The sequence below is a fragment of the Pongo pygmaeus genome, chromosome 19, assembly GCF_028885625.2.
Source record: "Pongo pygmaeus isolate AG05252 chromosome 19, NHGRI_mPonPyg2-v2.0_pri, whole genome shotgun sequence".
Taxonomy (NCBI): Eukaryota; Metazoa; Chordata; class Mammalia; order Primates; family Hominidae; genus Pongo; species Pongo pygmaeus.
Genome location: NC_072392.2, coordinates 46138928 through 46164269, shown reverse-complemented (window position 1 = coordinate 46164269; position 25342 = coordinate 46138928). Strand labels below are relative to the sequence as shown.

Here is a 25342-nt window from a genome sequence, read left to right as displayed (position 1 = left end):
ACCACTGCACTCCAGCCTGGGTGACAGAGTGAGACTCTGTCTCAAAAAAAAAAAAAAAAAAAAAAAAGAGGGAATAGGAGGCCAATTACAAAAGACCACATGTTGTATACAAAATGTCCGGATGGGCAAATCGGTAGAGAAAAAAAATTAGCGGTTGCCTAGGGCTGGGGGTAGGGGAAAGTGGGGAGTGACTGCTAATGGGTATGTGGTTTCTTATTGGGATGATCAAAATGTTCGGTGGGCGCGATGGCTCACGCCTGTGATCCCGGCACTTTGGTAGGCCAAGGTGGGTGAATCACGAGGTCAGGAGTTCAACATCAGCCTGGCAAACATAGCGAAAACCCGTGAATATACAACTCTGTGAATATACCAAAAAAAAAATTAATTCTACACTATAATGAGTAACTTTTATGGTATGTGGATATGTTAGTAAAGCTGTTTAAAAAGGCAATTGGAGCTTTTTTGAGATTCCATTGTCATTATCTTGATACTTCATGTTGTTCCTGAGTCATGACAAGCCAAAAGTATAAAAGAAAGTGAAGCTGGGTGCAGTGGCTCATGCCTGTAATTTCAACACTTTGGGAGGCTGAGGTGGGAGGATCACTTGAGTCCAGCAGTTTAAGGCTGCAGTGAGCTATGATCAAGCCACTGCACTCCAGCCTAGGGGACAGAGCGAGACCCTGTCACTCAAAAAAATAAAAAAGAAAGCAAAGGAAAGAAAGTGGTCTGGATGGTCTACACTGTACAGTGTCATTGTTACCTATGAGCTATGAGGAAAGAGCCAATAACAAATTCAGTTAATCAAGTCCAAGCTTCTGAAGCATATGTAAGTATAAGTAAATAAATCTACTAACAGTGAAATAAATGGATTTAGATATAAATCTGTATCTAACCTTTGTCAGGTATAAATAACATCTTCCTCACTCAAAATATAAGCTCCTAAAGTTAAGGGACAGTATTTTACTTGAATGATTATTTAATAAATTTAACCAATCTGGCTTGTTGGCTGCAAATTTTAAAGTAGTTTTCAAAAGATTGACAGCATGGTCATTAGCCTAGTAAGAAAGTTGGAAAGTGTGAGATTTCTAGGGTGCTGGCAAGGGCAATAAACCAGAAATTAGGTGCTAGGTCCGCTCTGCCTCTTATGCCTGTTGTGAACTGGGCAACTCATTTATAAAATAAAATAGAGATAATATCAGGACTACCCACTTTATAGATTATTGGAAGAATCAAATAAGCTAGTATGTGAAAACGCTTCAAGTTAAAGTGCCATGCAAATGTATGATATTTTTTATCAAGCTGGAAGTCATTTAGTTAATTTAATTTCCAGGATAATGGTTACAAACATAGCATTCTGCAAAATCTTTCCTTCCTTGCTACCTAAAATGCCATTTGTATTCACAGTGAACTCTGTAAACTTGCTCTGAAGCCATCAGGATATGTGGTTATCAGTTTAATATCTTCAAGAACATTGTTCCTTAAAATGTTGCTGTGAATGCCCTAAAAAGCCCTCTTCCAAATATGAAACAGGCATATAGGTTAAAACTGGCATGTGATCATCCAAGAGAGGAGGACTGGTAATAACACTGCCCTCTTATCAGAAAAGGTTAAAAAGGGACAGCCAATCTCAAATTATAAGATATTTGGACACATCACATTTTGTCACTCTAATAAAGAAAATAAAGTTTAATTTCCCAAAATTTTATTAAAACTGGACTCTGTCATCAGATATCTTATTGCAAAGATGAAATCTCACCACAGAGCAGTAAAGTTTGTCATAAAAACAAGCTTTAAACAAATATAAATTCTTTTTGTACTTTTGAACTGAAGAGGTTTTTATCATTAAAAAAGTGTCTTCTTTTTTCCATGAGTCATGGACATTTTCCCACAAGAATTTCTGTTCATTAAAATGACTTTTGAGTACCCCATAAATATGTACACCTACTATGTACCCACAAAAATTAAAAATTAAAAAGTTAAAAACCAAAAGCAACTTTTGAGTTGTTAAGGCAAGAGTATGGGGGCAGAGAGGGAAGAGGCGATGTTTAGATAAGTCTTTGAAAAATTAGAAAAACAATTCTCAGTCCATTTCTTAAAAATCTTTATTATTTGGTATTCTTTTGGTTTATCTTTATTATTTGGTATTCTATTTGGTATTCTTGTTTTCTAAATCCTCAGTTGTTACTTTGAACCTTATAAGAATGAAAAATAACTACCCAATCAACCATAACAGTTCCACAGCAGATACAAAGCTCAAACTGAAAGGAAGCTTTCAAATATATTCTATAACATACTTAAATACACTTGGCTATGGCTACCTTAGCTGGGTATTTTTTGGCTAAATTTCTTCTTAGGTAGCACTTTTGGGTTTAGAAAGTGCTGAGATAAATGTTAGCAGCAGAAGACATTTATAGGTACCCCTTTCCAGTGGAAAATATTTTATAGTTAACAAAACTGAACACGAACAAAGGATCCTAAATACAGTATCAATTCCATTATCATCTATTATCACTTCTCTTGCAAACCTTCCCCTGGCATTTTTGCATACATATAATTGTCAGTCTTGGAGGGCAACGGAGGTGTAATAGCACTATTTAGTTGTTTGGTTATCTTCGTGAGGGCTGAACAGATATGTATCCAGTGGTATAGATGTTCAATGACAACATTACCAAATTTCCATACTTCGGTTCGGGAATGATCTGCACCAGGAAAAAAAAAAGTAAGAGTGGAGAGTTTTGCACTTTACTATTAAAATTATAAGTTCCAATATTATGATTAAAGTTCATTAGATATGTTTTGAGTCAGAATGAAGCAGAATCTTGTGTAAATATGTAATTACAGGAATATGGATAAATTTTGGTATAGTCATACAATGGAATACTTAACAGCAGTTAACAAAGAATTAGAGTTATTTGTATTCATGAATAAATCTCAAAATATTCAATACAAAAAGTAAGTTATAGAATAATGTGTACTTTTGGGCACAATTAAACGGCTTTAAAACCTGCAAGATAGTATTATATTATTTATGGATTCATTAGTATATAGTAAAAATAAGAAATCATGCATGAAACCAATACCAAATTCATGATAGTATTATCTCTAGGGAAAGACGAGAAGACAGTGGGATCGGGGAAGGCTAGAAATCCTCAACTGTTCCTATAATGTTTTCTTTAAAAAGTCTAACTCAAATATAGTGTTAAGGTTGGATATAGAATACAGCTTCATAATGACTATGCAGGTGTTATTCTCTATACTCGTATGTTTGAAATATTTCCTAATTAAAAATTATTTAAAGCTATATAGTAATTGCACACCATTATATGTTTTAAGTTTTTTAAATTGAAAACTGTTAAACTGTCATTCATAAAAGTTGCTTTTTCCCAGGAGTCAATGACTAATATTCAAATAGAAAGGTCCAATGGAAAGACTATATAGAGTTGAACAGATGTGGGTTCTGTCCAATGGAAAGACTATATAGAGTTGAAGAGATCTTGGCTCTACACCAATAAGTTTTGTCAGTTAACTGCTCTGAGCCTCAGTTTCTTCTTCCATAAAACAAAATTGTAAGAATTGTTTTTTTATTTTGAGACAGGGTCTTGCCCTGTTGCCTAGGCTGGAGTGCAGTGGCACGATCATGGCTCACTGCAGCCTCAACCTCCTATGCTCAGGTGATCCTCCCACTTCAGCCTCCCAAGTAGCTGGGACCAGAGGCTGAGAAAATATATGTGAAGATCTGTCACAGAGTAGCTGCTCAAAAATATTAACTACCGGCAGGGCACGGTGACTCACACCTGTAATCCCAGCACATTGGGAGGCAGAGGCAGGCGGATCACTTGAGGTCAGGAGTTTGAGATCGGCCTGGCCAACATGGTGAAACCCCATCTCTACTAAAAATACAAAAATTAGCCAGATGTGGTGGCGGGCACCTGTGATCCCAGCTACTTGGGAAGCTGAGGCAGGAGAATCGCTTGGACCTGGGAGGTGGAGGTTGCAGTGAACTGAGATTGTGCCACTGCACTCCAGCCTGGGTGGCAGAGTGAGACTCCATTTCAAAAAATAATAATAATAATAATTACCCCCTTTATTTCAGATGCCTCTCATCCACAAGTCTATTTTATTCATTTCTGTTATTCCTAGTAACTAACTCAGTGCCTAACCCAATACATGTTTGCTGATTTGAGTAAACCATTTGGTTATAATTGAGTTCAAGCTTTATTATTTATTTATTTATTTATAATTATAAATAAATAATTTATTCATTATCTTTAATAATAGAGACAGGGTCTTATGTTGCCCAGGCTAGTCTTGAACTTCTGGCCTCAAGCAATCCTCCCACCTCGGCCTCCTAAAGTGCTGGGATTACAGCCATGAGCCACTGCACCTGGCTTTTTTTTTTTAATTGAGTAAAAGCTTTTAAATATCAAGTCTTCTATCCAATAGCTTATTAACAGTATGACAATGATCTATTAGAATTGCTAAGCAGAACATATTTTATTTTCTTGTCTTTTATCAACACAAAGGAACAAGATTCTCTGAATTAGGTTTAGCTGTCCTATGGTTGGTTTGGAAAGAACTATACAACAAAAGGTATAATATGGGATAGGAAAGGCACGTAAAATGTGGAAAACATTCACAAGTCTCAATTTTTATTTGAAGCTGACTTTAAAGCGTGGATCCAATTAATTTTCTAAAATTCTCTGTTTTAACACACACACACGCACACACACACACCACCCTGGCATTGTCTTTTCTCATTCAATTATAAGTGTTCAATAAATGTTAAATTGAAACATTAAATTAAGGAATAATGAATTAGGTTTCTCAAATACTAAAATTCTTTCCAGATTATAGCTCAGTAACATTAGAGAAAAATTATAAATAAAAACAAAAACAGATGCTGGTCATGAGATCACATTCAAAATACCTGATTCATCTCATTTTATGGGCAATACTAGACCAATCGACATACATACTTAAAATATTGAAGGTGCATTTGTTATAATTCATCTTTCTGTTTTTTTGTTTTGTTTTGTTTGTTTGTTTTGTTTTTTGAGATGGAGTCTCACTCTGTCGCCCAGGCTGGAGTGCAGTGGCACCTTGTGGGCTCACTGCAACCTCCGTCTCCTGGGTTCAAGCGATTTTCCTGCCTCAGCCTCCCAAGTAGCTGGGATTACAGGCGCCCATCACCAGGCCTGGCTAATTTTTATATTTTTGGTAGAGACTGGGTTTCATCATGTTGGCCAGGCTGGTCTCGAACTCCTGACCTCAGATGATCCGCCTGCATCGGCCTCCCGAGGTGCTGGGATTACAGGCGTGAGCAACCGCGCTCGGCCAATTCATCTCTCTTTCTGTTAATTAGTTTCCTGGAAACCCTGCAAGGTAAATGATACAGGTTTCCAAAGATAATGTTTCAATGCTATGAAGCTAAATAAAATTCACCCTAGGACACTCCTAAACGTCCTTATTTTCGGAGACAAAACAGCGCTGCTGCTCCCCTCAGCTTTTCTTCCGCCCTTCCCTAATGCCCATGAAGAGCTCTGTTCCTTTGACCCCTGCCACAGTGTTCTTATCTGAACATCCGCATGAGCAGACGCCCATCTGCAGCCATTATTAAGCTAGTCGCCATCTCCATGGTGATGCAACAACACGGAGATGGTGAGCGAGGTCGCTCTCTTTCACAAGACCCTGTTGCTTATTTCCTGTATTATTGTTACCGAGACAGAAGCTCCGAAAGTGTCTGGACGGTGGTTCCTGTTTCCCTGTCCTTTCTAGAGGTTGATGCCTTAACGACTGGCTCTAACGATTCCTCTAATGAGCCTCCAGCGCTCTGCTGAGTTCCCTATTAACGGTTGAGTGCTACTGCCCTCTTGTGGTAGATACAGGCCGGAACTTTGCAGCTTGACCCACAACAGACCCCACTCACACAGACTTAGTAATTTTTTCAAGCAGATAAACGCTTCTTTTATAACCATAGAAATAACGCTTTTTTTTTGCTTTGCTTTGGAAAAGTGTATAGTAAATTATTTGAATATATGTAAGCTATAGAGAGTACTGGGTGACCTTTGAGTCTATCTATGGACATTACTTCAGAAACATGATATTTTTGTAGGTTCTAGTTTAATCAAACTTTTAATTACATAGTGAATTCATTATGCTGGAAACACTGGGCTATAGTAGGATATTTCTGAATTAAAACTCTGTTTATGGATCCCTGCTTTTAACATTGGATTAATAAAGTTAAATCTTTTGGGGATGATGGATGATTAGTATAGATGGGCAAAGCAAAAAGAAGTACTTAAGCTTCAAGTACAAAAGCTAAAATGTAACTGCTCCTTTCAACTAACAATCCAAGATCAGCTGCATTTGTTGATGTTCCTCTCCTTCATTAGTTCTCTTAGTTTTAGTTCTCATTTCTATTGCTTCACATACCCCAAGTCACTCCTTAACATGACAGCCAAACACAAAAAACTGAAGGTCCTTGCAGCAATAGAAGGGTATGTGTATGCAAATTTCTTTTCTTTTCTTTTTTAGATGGAGTTTTGCTCTTGTTGTCCAGCCTGGAGCGCAATGGCGTGATCTTGGCTCATTGCAACCTCTGCCTTATGGGTTCAAGCCATTCTCCTGCCTCAGCCTCCTGAGTAGTTGGGACTACAGGCATGCACCACCACGCCTGGCTAATTTTTTTGTATTATTAGTAGAGATGGGGTTTCACCACGTTGGCCAGGCTGGTCTTGAACTCCTGACCTCAGGTGATCCACGTGCCTTGGCCTCCCATAGTGCTGGGATTACAGGTGTGAGCCACCGCGCCCAGTCATGTATGCAAATTTCAATCAATTTTTTTGTAGGCAGGAGAACTTACATTTGCCATGGCAATCAGGCATTTAATATGTCATTGTTAATTGAATATGGTCCCAAAGGCACTGTAGTGTACTGCCTCCCAGATTTATCAGGAAAAATATCAGTGTTACTTGGGGAGTTAAAAACACATTTTTCTCTAGTAATCGAAGTCTGGGGGGGGAAGTTTGTTCCAGGATGAATGCTGAGTTCTTGCATGTATATCAGTTTCATTCCCATTGCAAGCATATTTCTGTACAGTGTCACAAGCACAATTTCTGTACAATATCACATGTAGTGGCTTTTTAAATGATGTAGCTATAAATCAAGTCATGTGTAAATTGAAATCAATGCAAATTATATTTACAAAATTCATAGTCTAATGTAGTGGCCTCCAAACTCTTTTGATCATGTACCTCTATCAGTAACAAACATTGAGCATGTGCCCACATATATATATATATATATTTATAAATTATTTATCTTAAAACATTTTAAACAAAAAATAGAAATTAACAATGAGTTAAAACCGTTATAAAGAAAAGTCCTTTGGCCGGGTGCAGTGGCTCATGCCTGTAATCTCAACACTTGGGAGGACAAGGCAGGTAGATTGCTTGAGTCCTGGAGTTCAAAACCAGCCTGGGCAACATGGTCTTTCTCTACAAAAAATACAAAAATTAGCCAGGCATGGTGGTGTGGGCCTCTAGTGTCAGCTACTAGGGAGGCTCAGGTGGGAGGAGGGAGAATCACCTGAGCCTGAGAGGGAGAGGTTGCAGTAAGCCAAGATTGTGCCACTGTACTTCAGCCTGGGTGACAGAGTGAGACCTTGTCTCCAATCCTTTGGTATTTTTCTTTCTTTCTTTCTTTTTGTCTTTCAGTGTCTCAACAGAATCATCTTTGATATTTTTCTTGCACCCCAGAGACAGTTTTTAAAAAAATCTTCTGGGGTGCTTCCACTTAACTTTGGAGACCACCAAGTTAAAATATGAAATAAATTGAATGGATAATGCTTCTCTAGATGATTAACATGCATTCGATTTTGCTACATCTGAAATTCCTACTAAGGCTAATGTAAAGGAAAAGAAAGAAGAAAAGAAAAAGAAAAAGAAGACATAAGGGCCGAGTATGGTGGCTCATGCCTGTAATCCCAGCTACTCAGGAGGCTGAGGCAGGAGAATCACCTAAGCCCAGGAGTTCGAGGTTACAGTGAGCCATGATCACACCACTGCACTCCAGCCTGGGTGACAGAGACAGACCCTGCCTCTATAATTAATTAATTAATTAATAAAAGAAGACATAAAACCAATGATAGATCAGGAGAAAAGAAACACCAATATTTAATTCCTACTCCCATTGCCTCAAAGTCCAAACAACTTCTTCTCCCATCCTCACTCTGGCTGATGACTCTGCTTTCAGCTTCTCTGTAAGATTGATGCAATCAGAAGGCAACTTCCATAGACTCCCACCAGCACACCTACCCACTCACTCTCATCTGCACCCATGTTCTCCTTCCGTAGACTCCTACCAGCACACCTACCCACTCACTCTCATCTGCACCCATGTTCTTCCGTAGACTCCGACCAGCACACCTACCCACTCACTCTCATCTGCACCCATGTTCTCTGTCCTCTTGCTGTCTTAAGCCAATTCCTCCCTTGGTGCGGTAGATCCAGGGTAGTCAAATAATTCATTGTTCAAATTGGTACACTTGAGAGAGAAAGAGGATGCTAACTGGACAAGTCACCAGAACAACAAGCAAAAACTTGGGCTGTTCCAAGGTAAACATAGAATGTATGGTTACTCTAACAACAGCCCATCCTCTCTCAAGTGCTTGAGGACATTGTTTCAGGAATTCTGTATCTTCAACATTGTCGACTTCTTGCTTTCTACAGGATTTCCCATCAGAATGAAACCTGCTGTTATCTCTCCCATCTGAGAAACAAAACAAAACCTTGACCCCATTTCCTCGTCCAGTTACCACACCATTCTTTGCTCCCCTTTGTGGCAAAACATTCAGAATTGTCTCTACTCAGTCTTCCCACCTAGGAGACTTTCCTCTCTTTGCCAATCATCTATTCACCAACCAATCTCGATTTTATATCTCCAGCTTAGACCTTTCTCGAAAACTCCAGATTTATTTAACCATCTACATATTCACATCTCTACTTCCATATCTAATAGATATCTCAAACTCAGCATGTCAAAATCTGAACACTTCATCCCCGCCCCGCCCCACCAAAGCCTGCTCCACCTACATGTTCTCCATCTCAGCTGATGGTAACTCCATCCTTCCAATCCATGGAGTCAACCTTGGCTCCTCTGTTTCTTTCTCATTCCATACTCAAACTGTCAAGATATATTTTGGCTCTGCCTCTCAAATATGTATAATATGACCACTTTTCACCATTTCCACCGGATTCCTGCAACAGCTCCTCTAGTTGGTGTCTCTGCATCTCTTCTTGACCTCCAAAGTGTCTTCTCATTACAGCAGCAGGGCAATCCTTTTAAAACATGGGTCATATCATTCCTCTGCTTAAAACCTTGCAATGGCTCTAATTCACTGGGTTTTGTGGCTCATGCCTGTAATCCCACACTTTGGAGGACAAGGCAGGAGGATCACCATAAGCCATAAAATCAAGACATTATGATAGTCTTCAAGACCCTAATTGATTCAGTCCTCCATTACCTCCTGAACTCATCTCCTTATTTACCTCCCGTTCTCTGACCCTGCTGCTAACACAGTGGCCTCCTTGTTGCTATTTGAAAACACTGGTTGTTTCTGCCTTAGGGCCTTTGCTTTGGCTATTTTCTCTGCCTAGAATACTCTTTTTCTTTTCTTAGGATAAAATAGCATCAAGCAACACCTGGAATATTCCTTCTACATTCATATGGCTGATTCCCTCACTTCCTTCACATCTTTGCTTAAATCTCACCTTTTTTTTTTTTTTTTTTTTTTTTTTTGAGACAGTCTCACTCTGTCACCCAGGTTGGAGCACAGTGGTGCGATCTTGGCTCACTGCAACCTCCGCCTCCTGGGTTGCAACAATTCACCTGCCTCAGCCTCCTGAGTAGCTGGGATTACAGGTGCCTGCCACCATGCCCAGCTAATTTTTGTATTTTTAGTAGAGATGGGGTTTCGCATGTTGGCCAGGCTGGTCTTGAACTCCTGACCTCAGGTGATCCACCCACCTCAGCCTCTCAGAGTGCTGGGATTACAGGCGTGAGCCACCACGCCCGGCCTAAATCTCACCTTCTTGATAAGGCCTACCTGACTACTCTATTTAAATTTGCAGCCCGTGCCTCCTCCCTGCTTCCCACCTTTGCATCCACTGCCTTACTCGACTTTGCTTTTTCCTTCATAGCACTTATTTTCTACCATAGTGTATAATTTATTATGTTTATTGCTTATCCTCTGCTCTCCCCTTTAGAATGTAAGCTTCTTGAGGGTGGGGATCTTGTTCTATGTCATTCACTACTGTACCCTAGGAACCTAGAATTGGGCCTGTCACATGGATAGCACTGAGATAATTTTAGTTGAGTGAAAGACAGAACAACAAAATTTGAGAAATATAAAGCAGATGAAGAAGTGGTAGCAGACAGGAGAAAAGTGGAATCCTAAATCAGCAGTGGAGAAAGCCTAGAACCAACCTTCCGTATATCCCAGAATCCTCAAAGGGTTCAGAAGGGTTTGTTGAAGCTGTTTAGGAAAGAGGAGAGAAAATATAGGGATTTTGAAGACTGAATCTAGGAGATCCAATGTCTGAATAATAGGAATTCCAAAGAGTGAATACAGAAAAAAGAAGGCAGGGCCACCACCAGCCTGATAGGTCACCTTTGTGTAAAGGTGAGAAAAACACACCTACTGTGAGGGAATGTGCTCTGTGGGCACACAGCTTGGTGAATGAAAAAGATGCTCCTCCTCCAAGCAGATGTAGCTTCAGGTTAAGGCACACAGTCTAGTGAATGGAATCGGGGATACATTTTGGCCCCCACCCACCTCCTCAGCAGAGCACCTTTGTACAGTGTACAAACTGCACAGCTGTAAGCAGCAATCTCAATGCCATGGAGGAAATCATCCAGCACTTAACAACCTAGATTTCACAATTGAAAAAGCCCAGCCAGTACCCGGATCAATGGATGAAAACAGACCCATAAAAAGGCATATCATTATGAAATTTTTGCAACTTTAGGGGAGGAAGGGATGATTCTACAGCTTCTGGAGAGATACAAAACAAAGAAAGGTCACACCGATTTAGAAAGGCTTCAGACTTCTTAACAGCAATCTTTGCCTTTTTTTTTTTTTTTTTTTTTAGAGATTAAGTCTTACTTTGTTGCCCAGGCTGGAGTGCAGTAGCATGATCATGGCCCACTGCAGCCTTAACTGGGCTCAGCTTCTTGAGTAGCTGGAACTACAGGCATGTGCCACCAGACCTGGCAAAGTTTTTCATTTTCTTGTGGGGACAGGGTCTCACTATGTTGCCCAGGCTGTCAACAGCAATCTTTAAAGTTGGATGACAATGGAGTCTTTTCCACAAAAAGTTAAACATAGAGTTACCCTATGTTTGCACTCCAAAGGTATGTATACAAGAGAGCTGAGAATACATGTTTACACAAAAACTTGTAAACAAATGTTAATGGAGGCATAATTACAGTAGCCAAAAACTGGAAACAACCTACAAGTGCATCAACTGATAGATGAATAAACAGAATGTGGTCTATCATAGAATATTATTCAGCCACACACACAAAAATGAAGTACTGATACAAGCTAGAACATAGATGGACCTTGAAAACATTATGCTGAGTGAAAGAAGCCAGATACAAACGGCTACCTATTGTGTGATTCCATGTATATGAAATGTCCAGAATAGGTAAATCTATAGAGACAGAAAGTAGATTAGTGGCTCCCAGGAGCTAGAGGGAGAGGAAAGAAGTGACTGCTAATGGGTACAGGGTTTCTATTTGGGGTGATGAAAATGTTCTAAAATTAGATAGTGGTGATAATTGCACAATCTGGGATATATACTCAAAACCACTAAATTCTACACTTTAAAATATACAAAGAGTGAAATTTATGGCATGTCAATTATGTCTCAGTTTTTAAAAAAGACAATGGAAAGCCAGGTGCAGTGGCAGCACTCCTGTAGTAGCTACTTGGGAGGCTGAGGTGGAAGGACAGCTTTAAGCCCAGGAGTTTTGTTTTTTTTCTGTAGACAGGGTCTTGTTCTGTGGTCCAGGCTGGAGTGTAGTGGTGCAAACATGGCTCACTGCAGCCTCAACCTCCTGGGTTCAAGTGATCCTCCCACCTCAGCTCTCCTGACTAGCTGGAACTACAGGTACATGCCACTACTCCCAGCTTTTTTTTTTCCCAAGTTTTTTGTAGAGACAGGGTCTCACTATGTTGCCCAGGCTGCTCTTGAACTCCTGGGCTCAAGCGATCATCCCACCTCAGCCTCCCAAAGTGCTGGGATTACAGGCATGAGCCACTGATAAAGAATTGAGGCCTGGGTATGGTGGCTCACGTCTGTAATCCCAGCACTTTAGGAGGCCGAGGTGGGAGAATCCCTTGAGGTCAGGAGTTCAAGACTAGCCTGGTAATATAGCGAGACCCCCCCCACCTCTATAAAAAATAAAAAAATTAGTTGGGCGTGGTGGCACGCGCCTATAGTCCCAGCTACTTGGAAACCTGACCCCGGAGGATTGCTTGAGCCAGGGAGGTCGAGGCTGCAGTGAGCTGTGATTGTGGCACTGCACTCCAGCCTGGGTGATAGAGTGGGGCCTGTCTCAAAACACAAAACAAAACAAAAGGAGAGGAACTGAGATCTCTAGAAGAGATGGCTTTGGGAAAAGAAAATAAATTAGAACTAATAAATTACTTGATAGAACTGTCTTATGGGAGAGACAAATGGAAGGGGTGGGAATTATCAAGAAGTACAAATAAAACTAACAAAGTTTAAAAATAAAAGACAATTATTTACTTCGGGAAAAACAAAAAAAATGAGGAATCAAAATATGCTACAATCCTTAGCTGTGTATAATATTTGCATAGGCAAAATCATGTAAACATTGCATCTTTAACCCCAAATTATAAATATAACTACATTGGGAGGATGGAGTAAGAAAATGGTGGTATAACAGAACAAAATCTTCATTTGTAATCAGAGGAAATTGACTGATAAAGTTTAAAATTGATGAATCAAAAGATAGAAATATGTGCATAATAGAAACAGATGTGCAAATGCCAAGAAGAAACAGTGAAAGAACAAAACATGGTTGCCTCTGGCGAGGGGGACTGAAGGGAATGAAAGATATGAAAGATATGGGCTAGTGACTCTTTTTAGGCTTTTAGTTCTATGTGACCTTTTCAAGTACTTTAATAAAAAATTTAAAGCCAGCACAGTGGCTCATGCCTGTAATCCCAGCACTTTGGGAGGCCGAGGTGGGTGGATCATCTGAGCTCAGGAGTTTGAGACCAGTCTGACCAAGATGGAGAAACCCTGTCTCTACTAAAAATACAAAATTAGCTGGGCAGGGTGGCACTTGCCTGTAATCCCAGCTACTCGGGAGGCTGAGGCAGGAGAATCGCTTGAACCTGGGAGGCAGAGGTTGTGGTGAGCCGAGATCGTGCCATTGCACTCCAGCCTGGGCAACAAGAGCGAAACTCCATCTCAAAAAAAAAAAATCTATCTGTCTCCCTCTCTCTATACATATGTATGTGTATGTGTATATGTATATGTATGTGTATGTGTATGTGTATATGTATATGTATATGTATATGTATATGTATGTGTATGTGTATGTGTATGTGTATGTGTATATGTATATGTATATGTATATGTATATGTATATGTATATGTATATGTATATGTATAAGTATATGTATATGTAATTGTGACTGGGGTGGTGGCTCACACCTGTAACCCCAGCACTTTGGGAACCATGGCAAGTGGATCACCTGAGGTCAGGAGTTCGAGACCAGCCTGGTCAACATGGTGTAACCCCGTCTCTACTAAAAATACAAAAATTAGCCAAGCGTGATGGCACGTGCCTGTAATCCCAGCTACTGGGGAGGCTGAGGTAGGAGAATCTCTTGAACCCGGGAGTCAGAGGTTGCAGTGAGCTGAGATTGGGCCACTGCACTCCAGCCTGGGTGACAGAGCAAGACTCCATCTAAAAAAAAAAAAATTATATATATATACATATATATGTCCATATACATATATATATAATATTTATGTCCTTTCAGGATAAAAGACAGTTTTAACAGCCACTAAAATTTAAAAAGATGAGTGTCAAATTAAATAGAAAAATGTTCTTATTAAACCAAGTTTTTTTTCTAGAGATGGCATCCACTATGTTGCCCAGGCTGGAGTGCAGTGCTATTCACAGGCACCATCATTGTGCACTACAGTCTTGAACTTCTGGCCCCAAGCAATCCTTGTGCCTCAGCTTCCCAAGTAGCTGGGACCACAGTTGCACGCCACTATGCTCCACTTCTCATCAAGCTCATTTTTAAAAGTCTTTAATCGGATATCAAAGTAGCAGTAATGTTATCTATACATGTAAAACTGTGTTTAGTTGTTCCTCTTAGTAACTACTGTTAGAAAACTTCAAAATTTAAATCACAAGAAGTGATAAGAAACATAAAGAGAATGGCTGGTTTGATTGTCTTTTTTCCTCTGAATAACTTGGAACTGAAAAGGCAGGGGGTTTGCATGCATGGGAAATAGGTCAAACATCCAGGCCTGAGATCTTTACCCAGAACAGAGTGTTATACCCTTCTCTTGTGCATTGTGTGAGTACTTATCTAATATCATAACTCGTAACTAAAAGGGCTTTTTAGGGGGCTCTTGCCAGGACAAAGGAAATCTGTTTCAAGCTGAACTGATATTTCCTCCTCCATGGCCTAATATCTGTGAGCAACTTGTAAATAAATGGCGCACTCTTAGCTCTCTATTAAACCCAAGTCTAGCTGTGATGGCAAGTTTTTTCCTATAAGAGGGAGCCAACAATTCCCATTCAAGATGACTAAGTCTAAAAAGACAGCAGAGAACTGTAATTGAATCCAAACCAATGTTAGCATACAGAAGGTTTAAATGAATAGGACAGAACGATGTTCTTGATATCTGGTTGTCCGTTTTGGCTTGACCCATTTCAAAGAAAAAGGCACATCCTCAGAATTGCAGATTCAGTGCTGTTTCCTACTTGTTATTTCTGGATTGTTGGTGGAATCATCCTACCAAGGTTCCTGTCAGGCCCTTAGCTGTGCAGCGGGGGGTTAAGGAATGGGTCATGCTCCATTTTTCTAATGGCGTTGCAGGGAGCGTGGCACCTATGGAACCACCACGATGGCAGCAGCAGCAATTAGGGAAGGATCTCCCAGGGAAGGCGAATCTTGAAGATAAAAGTTAATTAGGACTGTGAGTCCAGCAGTCCTCCCCTGCTGATGGGAAGGCCCCTTCCTTCATTGTCACCCTTTCAGGATCATGGTGTCATTTTATTGAGGAAGCTGGTGGGTTTCTTTACAAGTGGTGACAGCACTGAGCCTCTGGCTGCTTTGGCAGAGTTGGAGCTCTGGGACCCCTGTAGGAGAAGTGGAGGGCCTGGGGCACTCCTGCCAAGACCAATGTCTGTGGACTTGTAAACACTTGGATTTAGAGGAGGAGGTATGGTCACTTGGCAGAGACCCAGGTTCTAGACAGAAAAGTGATTCTGGTTATACTTGCAATAGGGCACAGCTCTTCTTGCCTCTGGGTCTAAGAACATTTCCAAGCAGGCAACATCTGTCTAAAACTTCTGGGAGGGAGACATGCAGCAGATATGGGGCATCCTGAACGACCAGGTGAGACTGGCAGCAGAGGTCCAAAGTGGAGTGGGGAGAATAGGTCCTTGAGAAGGTGGTCAAGTCATGAATCTCCAGGTAGAAGAGACCAACTACTAGGAGTATCTTAGGCAAAGTGACAGAGAATAGTAGGCTATTGATGTACTACTGCATACACAGCTGTCTGGGAGTGCTCACTGGAGTCAGAGGGTCCCCCACAGGGAAGTATGTCAGCAGCACTCACCTGCAATGGCACAGTCTTGGGAGGCCAGGCCTGCTCAACAAAGCTACCCAATGTTACTTCACAGATGACTGGCTCAATCTAAAGGCAAGACACAGCTGCCTAGAGTTCCATCAGAATAAAAAAGTACCTCCTTTTTGTTGTTGTTGTTTTTGAGACGGGATCTCACTCTGTTGCCCAGGTTGGAGTGCAGTGGCATGATCACATTTCACAGCAGCCTCAACCTCCTGGGCTCAAGTGATCTCCCACCTCAGCCTCCTGAGTAGCTGGGATTACAGGCATGCACCACCACACCCGGTTAGTTTTTGTATTTTTTTTGGAGAGACAAGATTTTGCCATGTTGTCCAGGCTAGTCTCCAACTTCTGGGCTCCAGCAATCTGCCCACGTTGGCCTCCCAAAGTGTCGGGATTACAGGTGTGAGTCACTGTGCCCGGCCAAAAATACCCTTTTTAAAAAAATTATTATTATACTTTAAGTTTTAGGGCACATGTGCACAACATGCAGGTTTGTTACATAGGTATACATGTGCCATGTTGGTTTGCTGCACCCATCAACTCTTCATTTACATTAGGAAATACTCTTTTCTTGAACTAGAATAAAGTGAGGGTGAGAGTTGGCAGCAGAAGCCCCAAGAAAGTATGGGCACGTTACCAGTCCTAATTCTACCCTTTGGTAAAATAATAGTTTGGAAGGCGTGGTGGGTTAGGAGCTATGCTATATAGTCTAGCAGTCTCTGCCTGTCACAGGCTGAACCTACAGGTATTATTGGTGACATTTCATTCTGGGTAGATTCGTGGAGTAGGGCCCTTAAAGCTGCTAGGCCAGGTAAACTTCCAGCAGCAGATTGCCCTGCCTGAAGACTCCTCTCCTTCTGGCACAAACAGAAAGGCACCCCGAAGAATTCCTCTCCCTTCCCCTAAGCTGGAAGCTTAGAATTTCCTGATATAACTGCATCTGAAGGAGAGAGGGTTGGTATCTGGGTGACCTACGAACTTTCTTGATTGCTGCGGAGACTGTGGTAACACTAAAGGCTTGGCGGCGGTGATTGGGGAGCCTATGGGCTATTTTCTGGCTGAGTCGGGCTCCGTTAACTGCAATTAGTATTTCTTCCACCAGAGGGCACTATTGGAAAGCAGAAAGTGGTGGGGAGCGTTGGTGGTCAAGGCTGCTCACGAATCAGCTAGGATAGTTCCCTGTTAATCCAGAAACCCTTCTGCGTTGGTCTAGAGCCTCCACAGATAGTAGGAGAGCGGGAAGAGGAGGAAAGGGATAGATTTAGTGAGCAATTTCTACAGAGCCATTTTCCCAATTATGATTATTTTTCATAACAAAGAAAAAAACAAACTATAAATGAATTCCTCATCACAGCCTGAGGCCTCTGGTGGGAGAATACAGGTCAGTGGAGGACCTTGGGCCTCTGTTAGTATATTTACTTTCATATGTGGCCTATTCCCTGTGGCCAAACAGCTAATCGTCTTCTCCAACCCGAGAGCCTCGCTGCTCTCCATTCTTGGTGATTCTCCTCCTTAAAAAAGTCTATTATTTTCTTTGGTTATTTATTGAAGCTAAAGATAGCCTTTTTGCTTAACATTTCCATTCTCATTGCAGCCCCATTTGCATTTTTAAAAATAAATAATGCACATGTAGTCAGTAAGTGGGAGATAGATGTGCTTTTGAATTTTCATATGTGTGGCATAGACAGTGACTTTGGGGAATGATGCAATAGATTATATAGTGTCCCTCCTCTTAGAAGACTTATAACTATTTTCTCCTAAAAACTGAATTTATGACCCACTTGCTTTATCCTAATAAAAATCACAACTGTGTTTTATTGCTGTTGGCATAGATTTAGGCTGTAATTAAGTGGAAATTTACCTCTGATATATTCATCAATAAGCTGTACATTAACTTCCACATGTTTGGCAGTTGGATCAAAGGCACAAATATTGTTGACTAAATATTTGTTAACATACTGTGAACAAACAACAAGAGAAAATTTATGGGATCACCAGCAAGCAGAAATACAGTGCCCAGTTCAATAGCTTACATAATTCCATTTATATAGATTTTAAAATAGGCAAAACCAATCAATGGTGTTAGAAGTGAAGATGATGGTTACCCATGGCCGGGCGCGGTGGCTCACACCTGTAATCCCAGCACTTTGAGAGGCCAAGGTGGGAGGATCACCTGATGTCAGGAGTTCGAGACCAGCCTGGCTAACATGGTGAAACCCAGTTTCAACTAAAAATACAGAAAATTAGCTGGGCGTGGTGGTGGGCACCTGTAATCCCAGCTACTCAGGAGGCTGAGGCAGGAGAATTGCTTGAACCCAGGAGGCGGAGGTTGCAGTGAGCCAAGATCGCGCCATTTGCACTCCAGCTTGGACAACAAGAGTGAAACTCCGTCTCAAAAAAAAGATGACGGTTACCCTTGGGGTGGACGGGGTGAAAGGATATGAGGAAGGGTACAAAGGAGAGTTTTTGGGATTCCATAAATGTTCTATTTCTTGATCTAACTCTGGTTACGTGAACGTGTTCCACTCAGTAAAAATTCTTGCATTTGTACCCTTATGATTTATGCAATTATGATTTGTACAGTTAAATTTGTTTAGGCGATTCTTCAATTTAAAAGGTGCTTTTTAAAAAAAACTTACAAATTTACACTTATCCCAACTTCCAAAGTCAGTTGAAAATTCCAACTCTGGATGAAAGAACAAGATAACCGCCTTCAGGATGTCACGCACTAGTTTCACGTTGGCTTCCAACTCCATCGATTTGCTGTCTTGAGGAGAATTTGGCTTTGTTGGAAGAGTATGGTCATAGAGCAACAGTGACACAAAGTCCGTGGAATTGAGTAGTTGGATGCTTTCCTGTAGCTCGAGCAGCATGATTCGGAAGAAGAGAATTCCTGCCCGCTGGACTTCCCCGACATTTTCAATCTCTGGAATAACAAAATGATAGCTCACTTTGCTGTTCAGTCTAATGTACATTGCTGTACATTACTTTTTCATAGGATTCTGAACATATTATAGTAAATGTTTTTGTCAAGAAAAAGCAGACCATATCCTTTGGTTTTAAACAATCTCAGTTTCTTTAGCCATGAAATCAAAAGAAAGAAATGAAATTACTCCTGGTGAAGCTCATAGGAAGAGGCTTTGAGAAAAGGCAAAAACTTGGGTTTTAGAGTTAGACCCTGGTTTGAACACATGTCAGAGAGACAAAAAGATATTGTCTCTCTGAATATCCTTTTCCTCTTCTGTGAGAATGGGCTTAATCCGTACTTCCTTGGTTAGCTGTGAGAATTACAGAAGATGATATATGTAAAAGTGCTTAACTTAGTTACAGGCGTTACACATAGTGAACACTTAGGAGACATGAAATTTCTCCTTTCTTCTTATCCCACTCTATGACATAGTTACAAATCTTTTGGCTCAATCCCACATAGCGTTACTCTTCTAATTCTATTCACTTCATTCTAGGAAGCCAAAGGTTTCCATGCCTTCTTCCTCCCTCCCTCTCTCCAGCTGGCATTGCGCTGAGAGTAGCCTAGTGGATGTGGAATCACAAAAACTAAAGTCTAATCTTGGCTCTCCCACCAGCTTGCTGTTGGACCTTAGATAATCCACTTTACTTTTGCAGTCTTTAGCATCTTTATCTGTAAAACGAGATGTTCTGATTACTTAATGCTGTATAACATAGTGGAAAGAGCACCCAAACCTAGGTTCAAATCCAGCCCTCACCATTTCTTAACTGTGTGATTGGGGGCAATTTGCTTACTTTCCTCACCTGTAAATGGGGTATCACTATTCATCTCATAGGGTTATGGCAAGGATTGAATGAAATAATATCTGAAGCACATAATGGGGATATTTAATACATGCTAGTTCTAGCTCGCCTTTATGAGCCCTTCCAGTTCTAAAACTATATGAATCTAACCAAGAGAATGTGATTCCAGGCTGTTTCCTTTAATTTGTAGACATTACTCATCAGCGTAAGACTGCATAAGGGAATTCCTTTTACATGAAAAGATCTGTATATTGTAACAATTCATTTTAGAAAGTGCATATTTCATTGCACTGCCTGTGATTTCCCCAAAACCTATTAAACCTGTGAATTTAGACTGATGCCACATGAACGATACCTAAGATATATTTTTTCTCTATCTCTCCAGAGAACTCGCCAAGTATTTCATAGCAGGCCACTTGGACCACTTTCATCATTTTCTGTAGATCTTTATATTCTTGATCCAACAACATCCTATTTTGGCCGATGTTAAAATCGAGGACTCCCAGAGCCTCTCCTGTTCTCTCACGAAGTGGAACTACTATGTGCGTTTCTCCACAGGCAGAGGCCAGAACGACTTCTGAACTGTCAGTACATTTAAAGAGGAAATCTCTGAAATCAAAACCAAATAAGCACAAGGATATTAAACATCCGTGTGTTCACATCATTCCACCCAAACATATTGAATTACTCTCTCGTGCCTACCTCACTTCCGCCATGCCAGCCCTTCTTGCTGCTTCATCTGCCTGGGGCATTCTAACCCTTGACTTCACGTGGCTGTCTGTCTGCTCACTCATGTCTCTGCTCAAACATCCCCTCGGCAGAGAAGGCGTCCCTGACCACCCAGTCTCAAGCAGCGCCCAAGCCACTCTCCATCATGATACTCTGCTTTGTTGTCTTGGCTTATCTGAAGGTGTTCATTTTTTGTTTACCTATTGTCCATTATGCTTTGGTTAAGTGCCAGCAGAAACGATGGGTGTGTTAGGTCGGGTTCCCTAGAAGCAGAGCCTGAGACAGGGATCCTTATGCAAGTGATTTACCGAGCGAGTGAGTGTTCGCTGGAGAAACCTATGAGGGACTGAGGGAAGCAGGACAGGCAAGGGGAAGAAGCCAAGAAAGAATGTAATTTCACATGAAGTCTAGCCTCGGCCTGATCCCAAGGGGAGCTCTGAAAGGTCAATTGTACCAAAGAATCTGTCCCACCTTGAGGCAAAGGGAGGCGTCTTTTGCATCCTAGCACTGGTCAGTCATTGGCTCTAAGCTGCCCTGGGTGTGTGTGGGCAGTTTGAGCTGGGGGAGTGTTTACACATCTCTTAGGTAACTCCTGCTGAAGAGCTCCAATCGCTCTTCTCCCAGAGAAAGTTACGGTGTGAGCCAAGCCGTGCCTACAGCAGCTGGTAAAAGGCATTTTGGGGATCTGGGTAGAGCATCTATAGCATCCGCCTCAGTGAGAGACTTGAGATTTTCATGGAAATTTAGTGGCTGCTTCTTTCTCTTGGTGAGGCACAGACACACCTCTTTTTCTTTCTTTTCCCTTTCCCCATCTACATTAATTCTCATATGCCATTTCTTTAAGGTATTTGTAAAAAATTGGTACTTTGCATCCTCGAGAAGTGCATTTATAGTTTCTATATCAATCCTACAGTGACAGGTAAGATGATGTCCTTCTGCTATTCCCACCCCTTTTGCTGTTGCTGAGCCACCACTTGTGTTGTGTCTTGATGAGTGCCATAGTAATAATGCATCATACTAGGCTTTCCAGGAATAACAATAGAGCCCATTGGTCAACTGACTTCCTCCAAAGACATCTGTTCTAAGTTACACACAAGAATCCAGGGCTATGCATATTCCCACTCATAGGTGGGAATTGAACAATGACAGCATTGAACACACGAAGGGGAACATCACACACTGGGGCCTGTCGTGGGGTGGGGGGAGGGGGGAGGGATAGCATTAGGAGATATACCTAATGTAAATGACGAGTTAACAGGTGCAGCACACCAACATGGCACATGCATACATATGTAACAAACCTGCACATTGTGTACATGTATCCTAGAACTTAAAGTATAATAAAAAAAATACATTAAAAAAAAAAGAATCCAGGGCTATGAGTCTGGGTATTACAAGGACTTCTGTAAAACTTTTGACCAGCACAAGGAATAACTATGTGGAAAAGAGCTTGAGATGGAACCAACATCCTGGCATGAGGCCAAACTAAAATTTAATTGACATATGTAATTAAATGTTGAGTTAGCTTACTGGTCTGGGATTACTGAGTTACCATCTACTCAACGACAGTGACCTCCTAAGAAGCAGTCATTCCCTTTTGCAATAGGTGTGTTCTCAGTTAAGATCTGTTTACATTTGTACACATTTTAGTAGTGTTCCTTGCATTTGACAAGTGAGAGTCATTCTAAGTAATTTAGAACCGAGTACTTATTAAATACAACGTGCTCTGCCTTCTCTCCAACTCTGCATGTCTTCTTTAAATAAAAAGGACATTCACAGCCTTGCTAATATTCACAGATAAGCTCTGATGAGTGATGTGAATGTATTATTCATAATCATGGTGGGGTTTTGTTGAATTCCACATTTACAAAGAAATTCATGGAAAATAAAACACTTTCATGCTTTAAAACATGCAATTTTAAAATAAAATGCCAATGAAGTCTGTTTTAAAAAGGACTTGGGAAGGCTGGCACCATAAAGAGACCCTGTCTCTTAAAAAAAAAATTAAATGAGCTGGGCTTAGCAAATACATGTAGTCCCAGCTATTTGGGAAGCAGAAGCAGGAGGTTAGCTTGAGTCCAGGAGTTTGAGACTGCCATGAGCTACGATCATAGCACTGCACTCCCACCCGGGTGACACAGCGAGAACCCATCTCTCAAGAAAAAAAGGATTTGGGAAAAAAAGAGTAAATATGTCCCAGGCAGACAAACTTCTGCAGAAAATTTTCTTTAAAAGCCAATCAGAATAAAATTCAGTGTGATCATTAGAGAAATGCAAATCAAAACCCCAATGAGATATCATCTCATGCCAGTCAGAATGGTGATCTTAAGTCAAAAAACAAGAGATGCTGGCGAGACTGTGGAAAAATAAGAGCGCTTTTACGCTGCTAGCGGGAATGCAAATTAGTTTAACCATTGTGGAAGACAGTGTGGTGATTCATCAGAGGCCTAGAACCAGAAATACCATTTGACCCAGCAATCCCATTACTGGGTATATACCCAAAGGAATATAAATCATTACATTATAAAGATACATGCACACATATGTTCATTGCAGCACTATTCACAGTAGCAAAGACATGGAATCAACCCAAATGCCCATCAATGATAGAATGGATAAAGAAAATGTGGTATATACACACATCATGGAATACTATGCAGCCATAAAGAGGAATGAGATCATGTCCTTTGCAGGGACATGGATGGAGCTGGAAGTCGTTATCTTCAGCAAACTAACACAGGAACAGAAAACCAAACACCACATGTTTTTACTTATAAGTGGGAGCTGAACAATGAGAACACATGGACACAGGGAAGGGTACACACTGGGGCCTGTCAAGGGGGCAAGGGGAGGGAGAGCATTAGGAAAAAATAGCTAATGCATGTGGGGCTTAATACCTAAGTGATGGGTTGATAGGTGCAGCAAACCACCATGGCACAAGTTTACCTGTGTAACAAACCTGCATGTCCTGCACATGTATCACAGAACTTAAAATAAAATTAAATTAAATTAAAAAGAAAGAATAAAAGCCAGTGTGTATGAGCAAGAGTCAGAAGCTGTGTCTTTCAGGTCTACTATTGTACCAGAAGGATGTGTTGTGGCAGTCAAACAAAACAGACTCGTCTCTAACCTGAAGATGCATGACTTCCGGTGGATGGTAGGAGGATTTTTGTGGATTTCTGTTAGACCCAGCTGCCCTGTAACCATCATGTTGCGTAAAACATAGTCTGAATCCTTGAAAAGAGGAAGGCATTTCATTAGGAGTAATTAGACCTCATATTCCCATTAAAGCTTTTGGGGACAGATAAATAGAAAAAAAATAGGAAAGCTTAGATGAACTCTGGCTTTAAGGACAGTGACATTTTACTTAGTACCATTAGAGAACAGGATAATTTTTTTTTTTTCAAGATGGAGTTTCACTCTTGTTGCCCAGGTTGGAGTGCAATAGCACGATCTTGGCTCACCACAATCTCTGCCTCCCGGGTTCAAGCAATTCTCCTGCCTCAGCCTCCCAAGTAGCTGAGATTACAGGCATGCACCACCATACCCAGCTAATTTTGTATTTTTGGTAGAGACAGGGTTTCACCATGTTGGCCAGGCTGGTCTTGAACTCCTGACCTCATGTGATCCACCTGCCTTGGACTCCCAAAGTGCTGGGATTACAGGCATGAGCCACCACGCCCAGCCCCGGCTAATTTTTTTTTTGTATCTTTAGTAGAGACAGGGTTTAACCGTGTTGGCCAGGCTTGTCTCGAACTCCTGACCTCAGGTGATCCACCCGCCTCGAACTACCAAAGTGCTGGGATTACAGGTGTGAGCCACCGCGCCCGGCCGATTTACTTTCTTCACTTCGCTATTGGGACGACACTCTCTCCTTGTTCTCCTTCTGCCTCACTAAACAATCCTCATTCTCCTTGCTTCTTTATCTCCCTTACTTCTAAGAAGTTTTCAAACTGTAGGTCAACCCACAACTTACATATGGGTTGTGAAAATATTTTAATTAGTCTTGATCAATTTTTTTTTGTAGAAGCTAGTTTATAAGAACGTATATTAACATATTCTGTAAACACAGTAACTGTAGGAAACACAAATTCAATTAAGAGATGTAAAGAGGGGTTTTTATGAATCATTCCTTTAAAAAAAAAATTCTTGGGGCATGCCTGTAGTCTTAGCTACTCCAGAGGTTGAGGCAGGAGGATCGCTTGAGTCTCAGAGTTCAAGGTTACTGTGAGCTCTGATCATGACACTGCACTTCAGCCTGGGCAACAGAATGAGACCTGGTCTCTAAAAAAATAAAAATAAAGATAACTAATTGTTGGAATAAAGAAAAAATATGATAAGAGGATCCATAGGGGCTGCATGCTGAATGGTGCTTGGAAGAGGAACAGCTGCTTTGTAATGCGAAATTTCCTCTTGCCTCTACACTCCATGACATCAAGGTTCTTCCAAACTCTTTAGAAGGGAAATGTTGTCAACATCATCCTTGGAAAACTGTTAAGATTATCCCACATTGACGTTTGGGCTTCTAGCTTCTTTCCAAATTTATTTATTTATTTATTTATTTTTTTGAGACGGAGTCTCGCTCTGTTGCCCAGGCTGCAGGGCTGCAGTGCAGTGGCATGATCTCGGCTCACTGCAAGCTCTGCCTCCCGGGTTCACGCCATTCTCCTGCCTCAGCCTCCCAAGAAGCTGGGACTACAGGCGCCCGCCACCACAGCCAGCTAATTTTTTTGTATTTTTAGTAGAGACGGGGTTTCACCATGTTAGCCAGGATGGTCTCGATCTTCTGACCTCGTGATCTGCCCGCCTCAGCCTCCCAAAGTGCTGGGATTTACAGGCGTGAGCCACCGTGCCTGGCCCCCAAATTTATTTCTTGCGTGGTTTGTTATTTAGTGTTACATAGTGGACTGAAAATATATATATTTTTA

At 41.1% G+C, this 25342-nt stretch overlaps 1 protein-coding gene across 1 annotated transcript in view; it reads right to left on the bottom strand.

Moving 5' to 3' along the window:
- Positions 1-2084: 2084 nt before the first annotated feature.
- The window catches only part of EFCAB5 (EF-hand calcium binding domain 5), a 183751-nt gene continuing 160493 nt past the window's right edge, over positions 2085-25342 (bottom strand). Inside the window, exons 19-23 of the mRNA XM_054458178.2 lie at positions 23545-23648; positions 20041-20294; positions 18554-18840; positions 17776-17872; positions 2085-2699 (exon numbers count right to left, since the gene is read on the bottom strand). Of these exons, the coding sequence (XP_054314153.2) occupies positions 2509-2699; positions 17776-17872; positions 18554-18840; positions 20041-20294; positions 23545-23648 (933 nt within the window). The 3' untranslated portion in view covers positions 2085-2508. The remainder of the gene's footprint in view (positions 2700-17775; positions 17873-18553; positions 18841-20040; positions 20295-23544; positions 23649-25342) is intronic.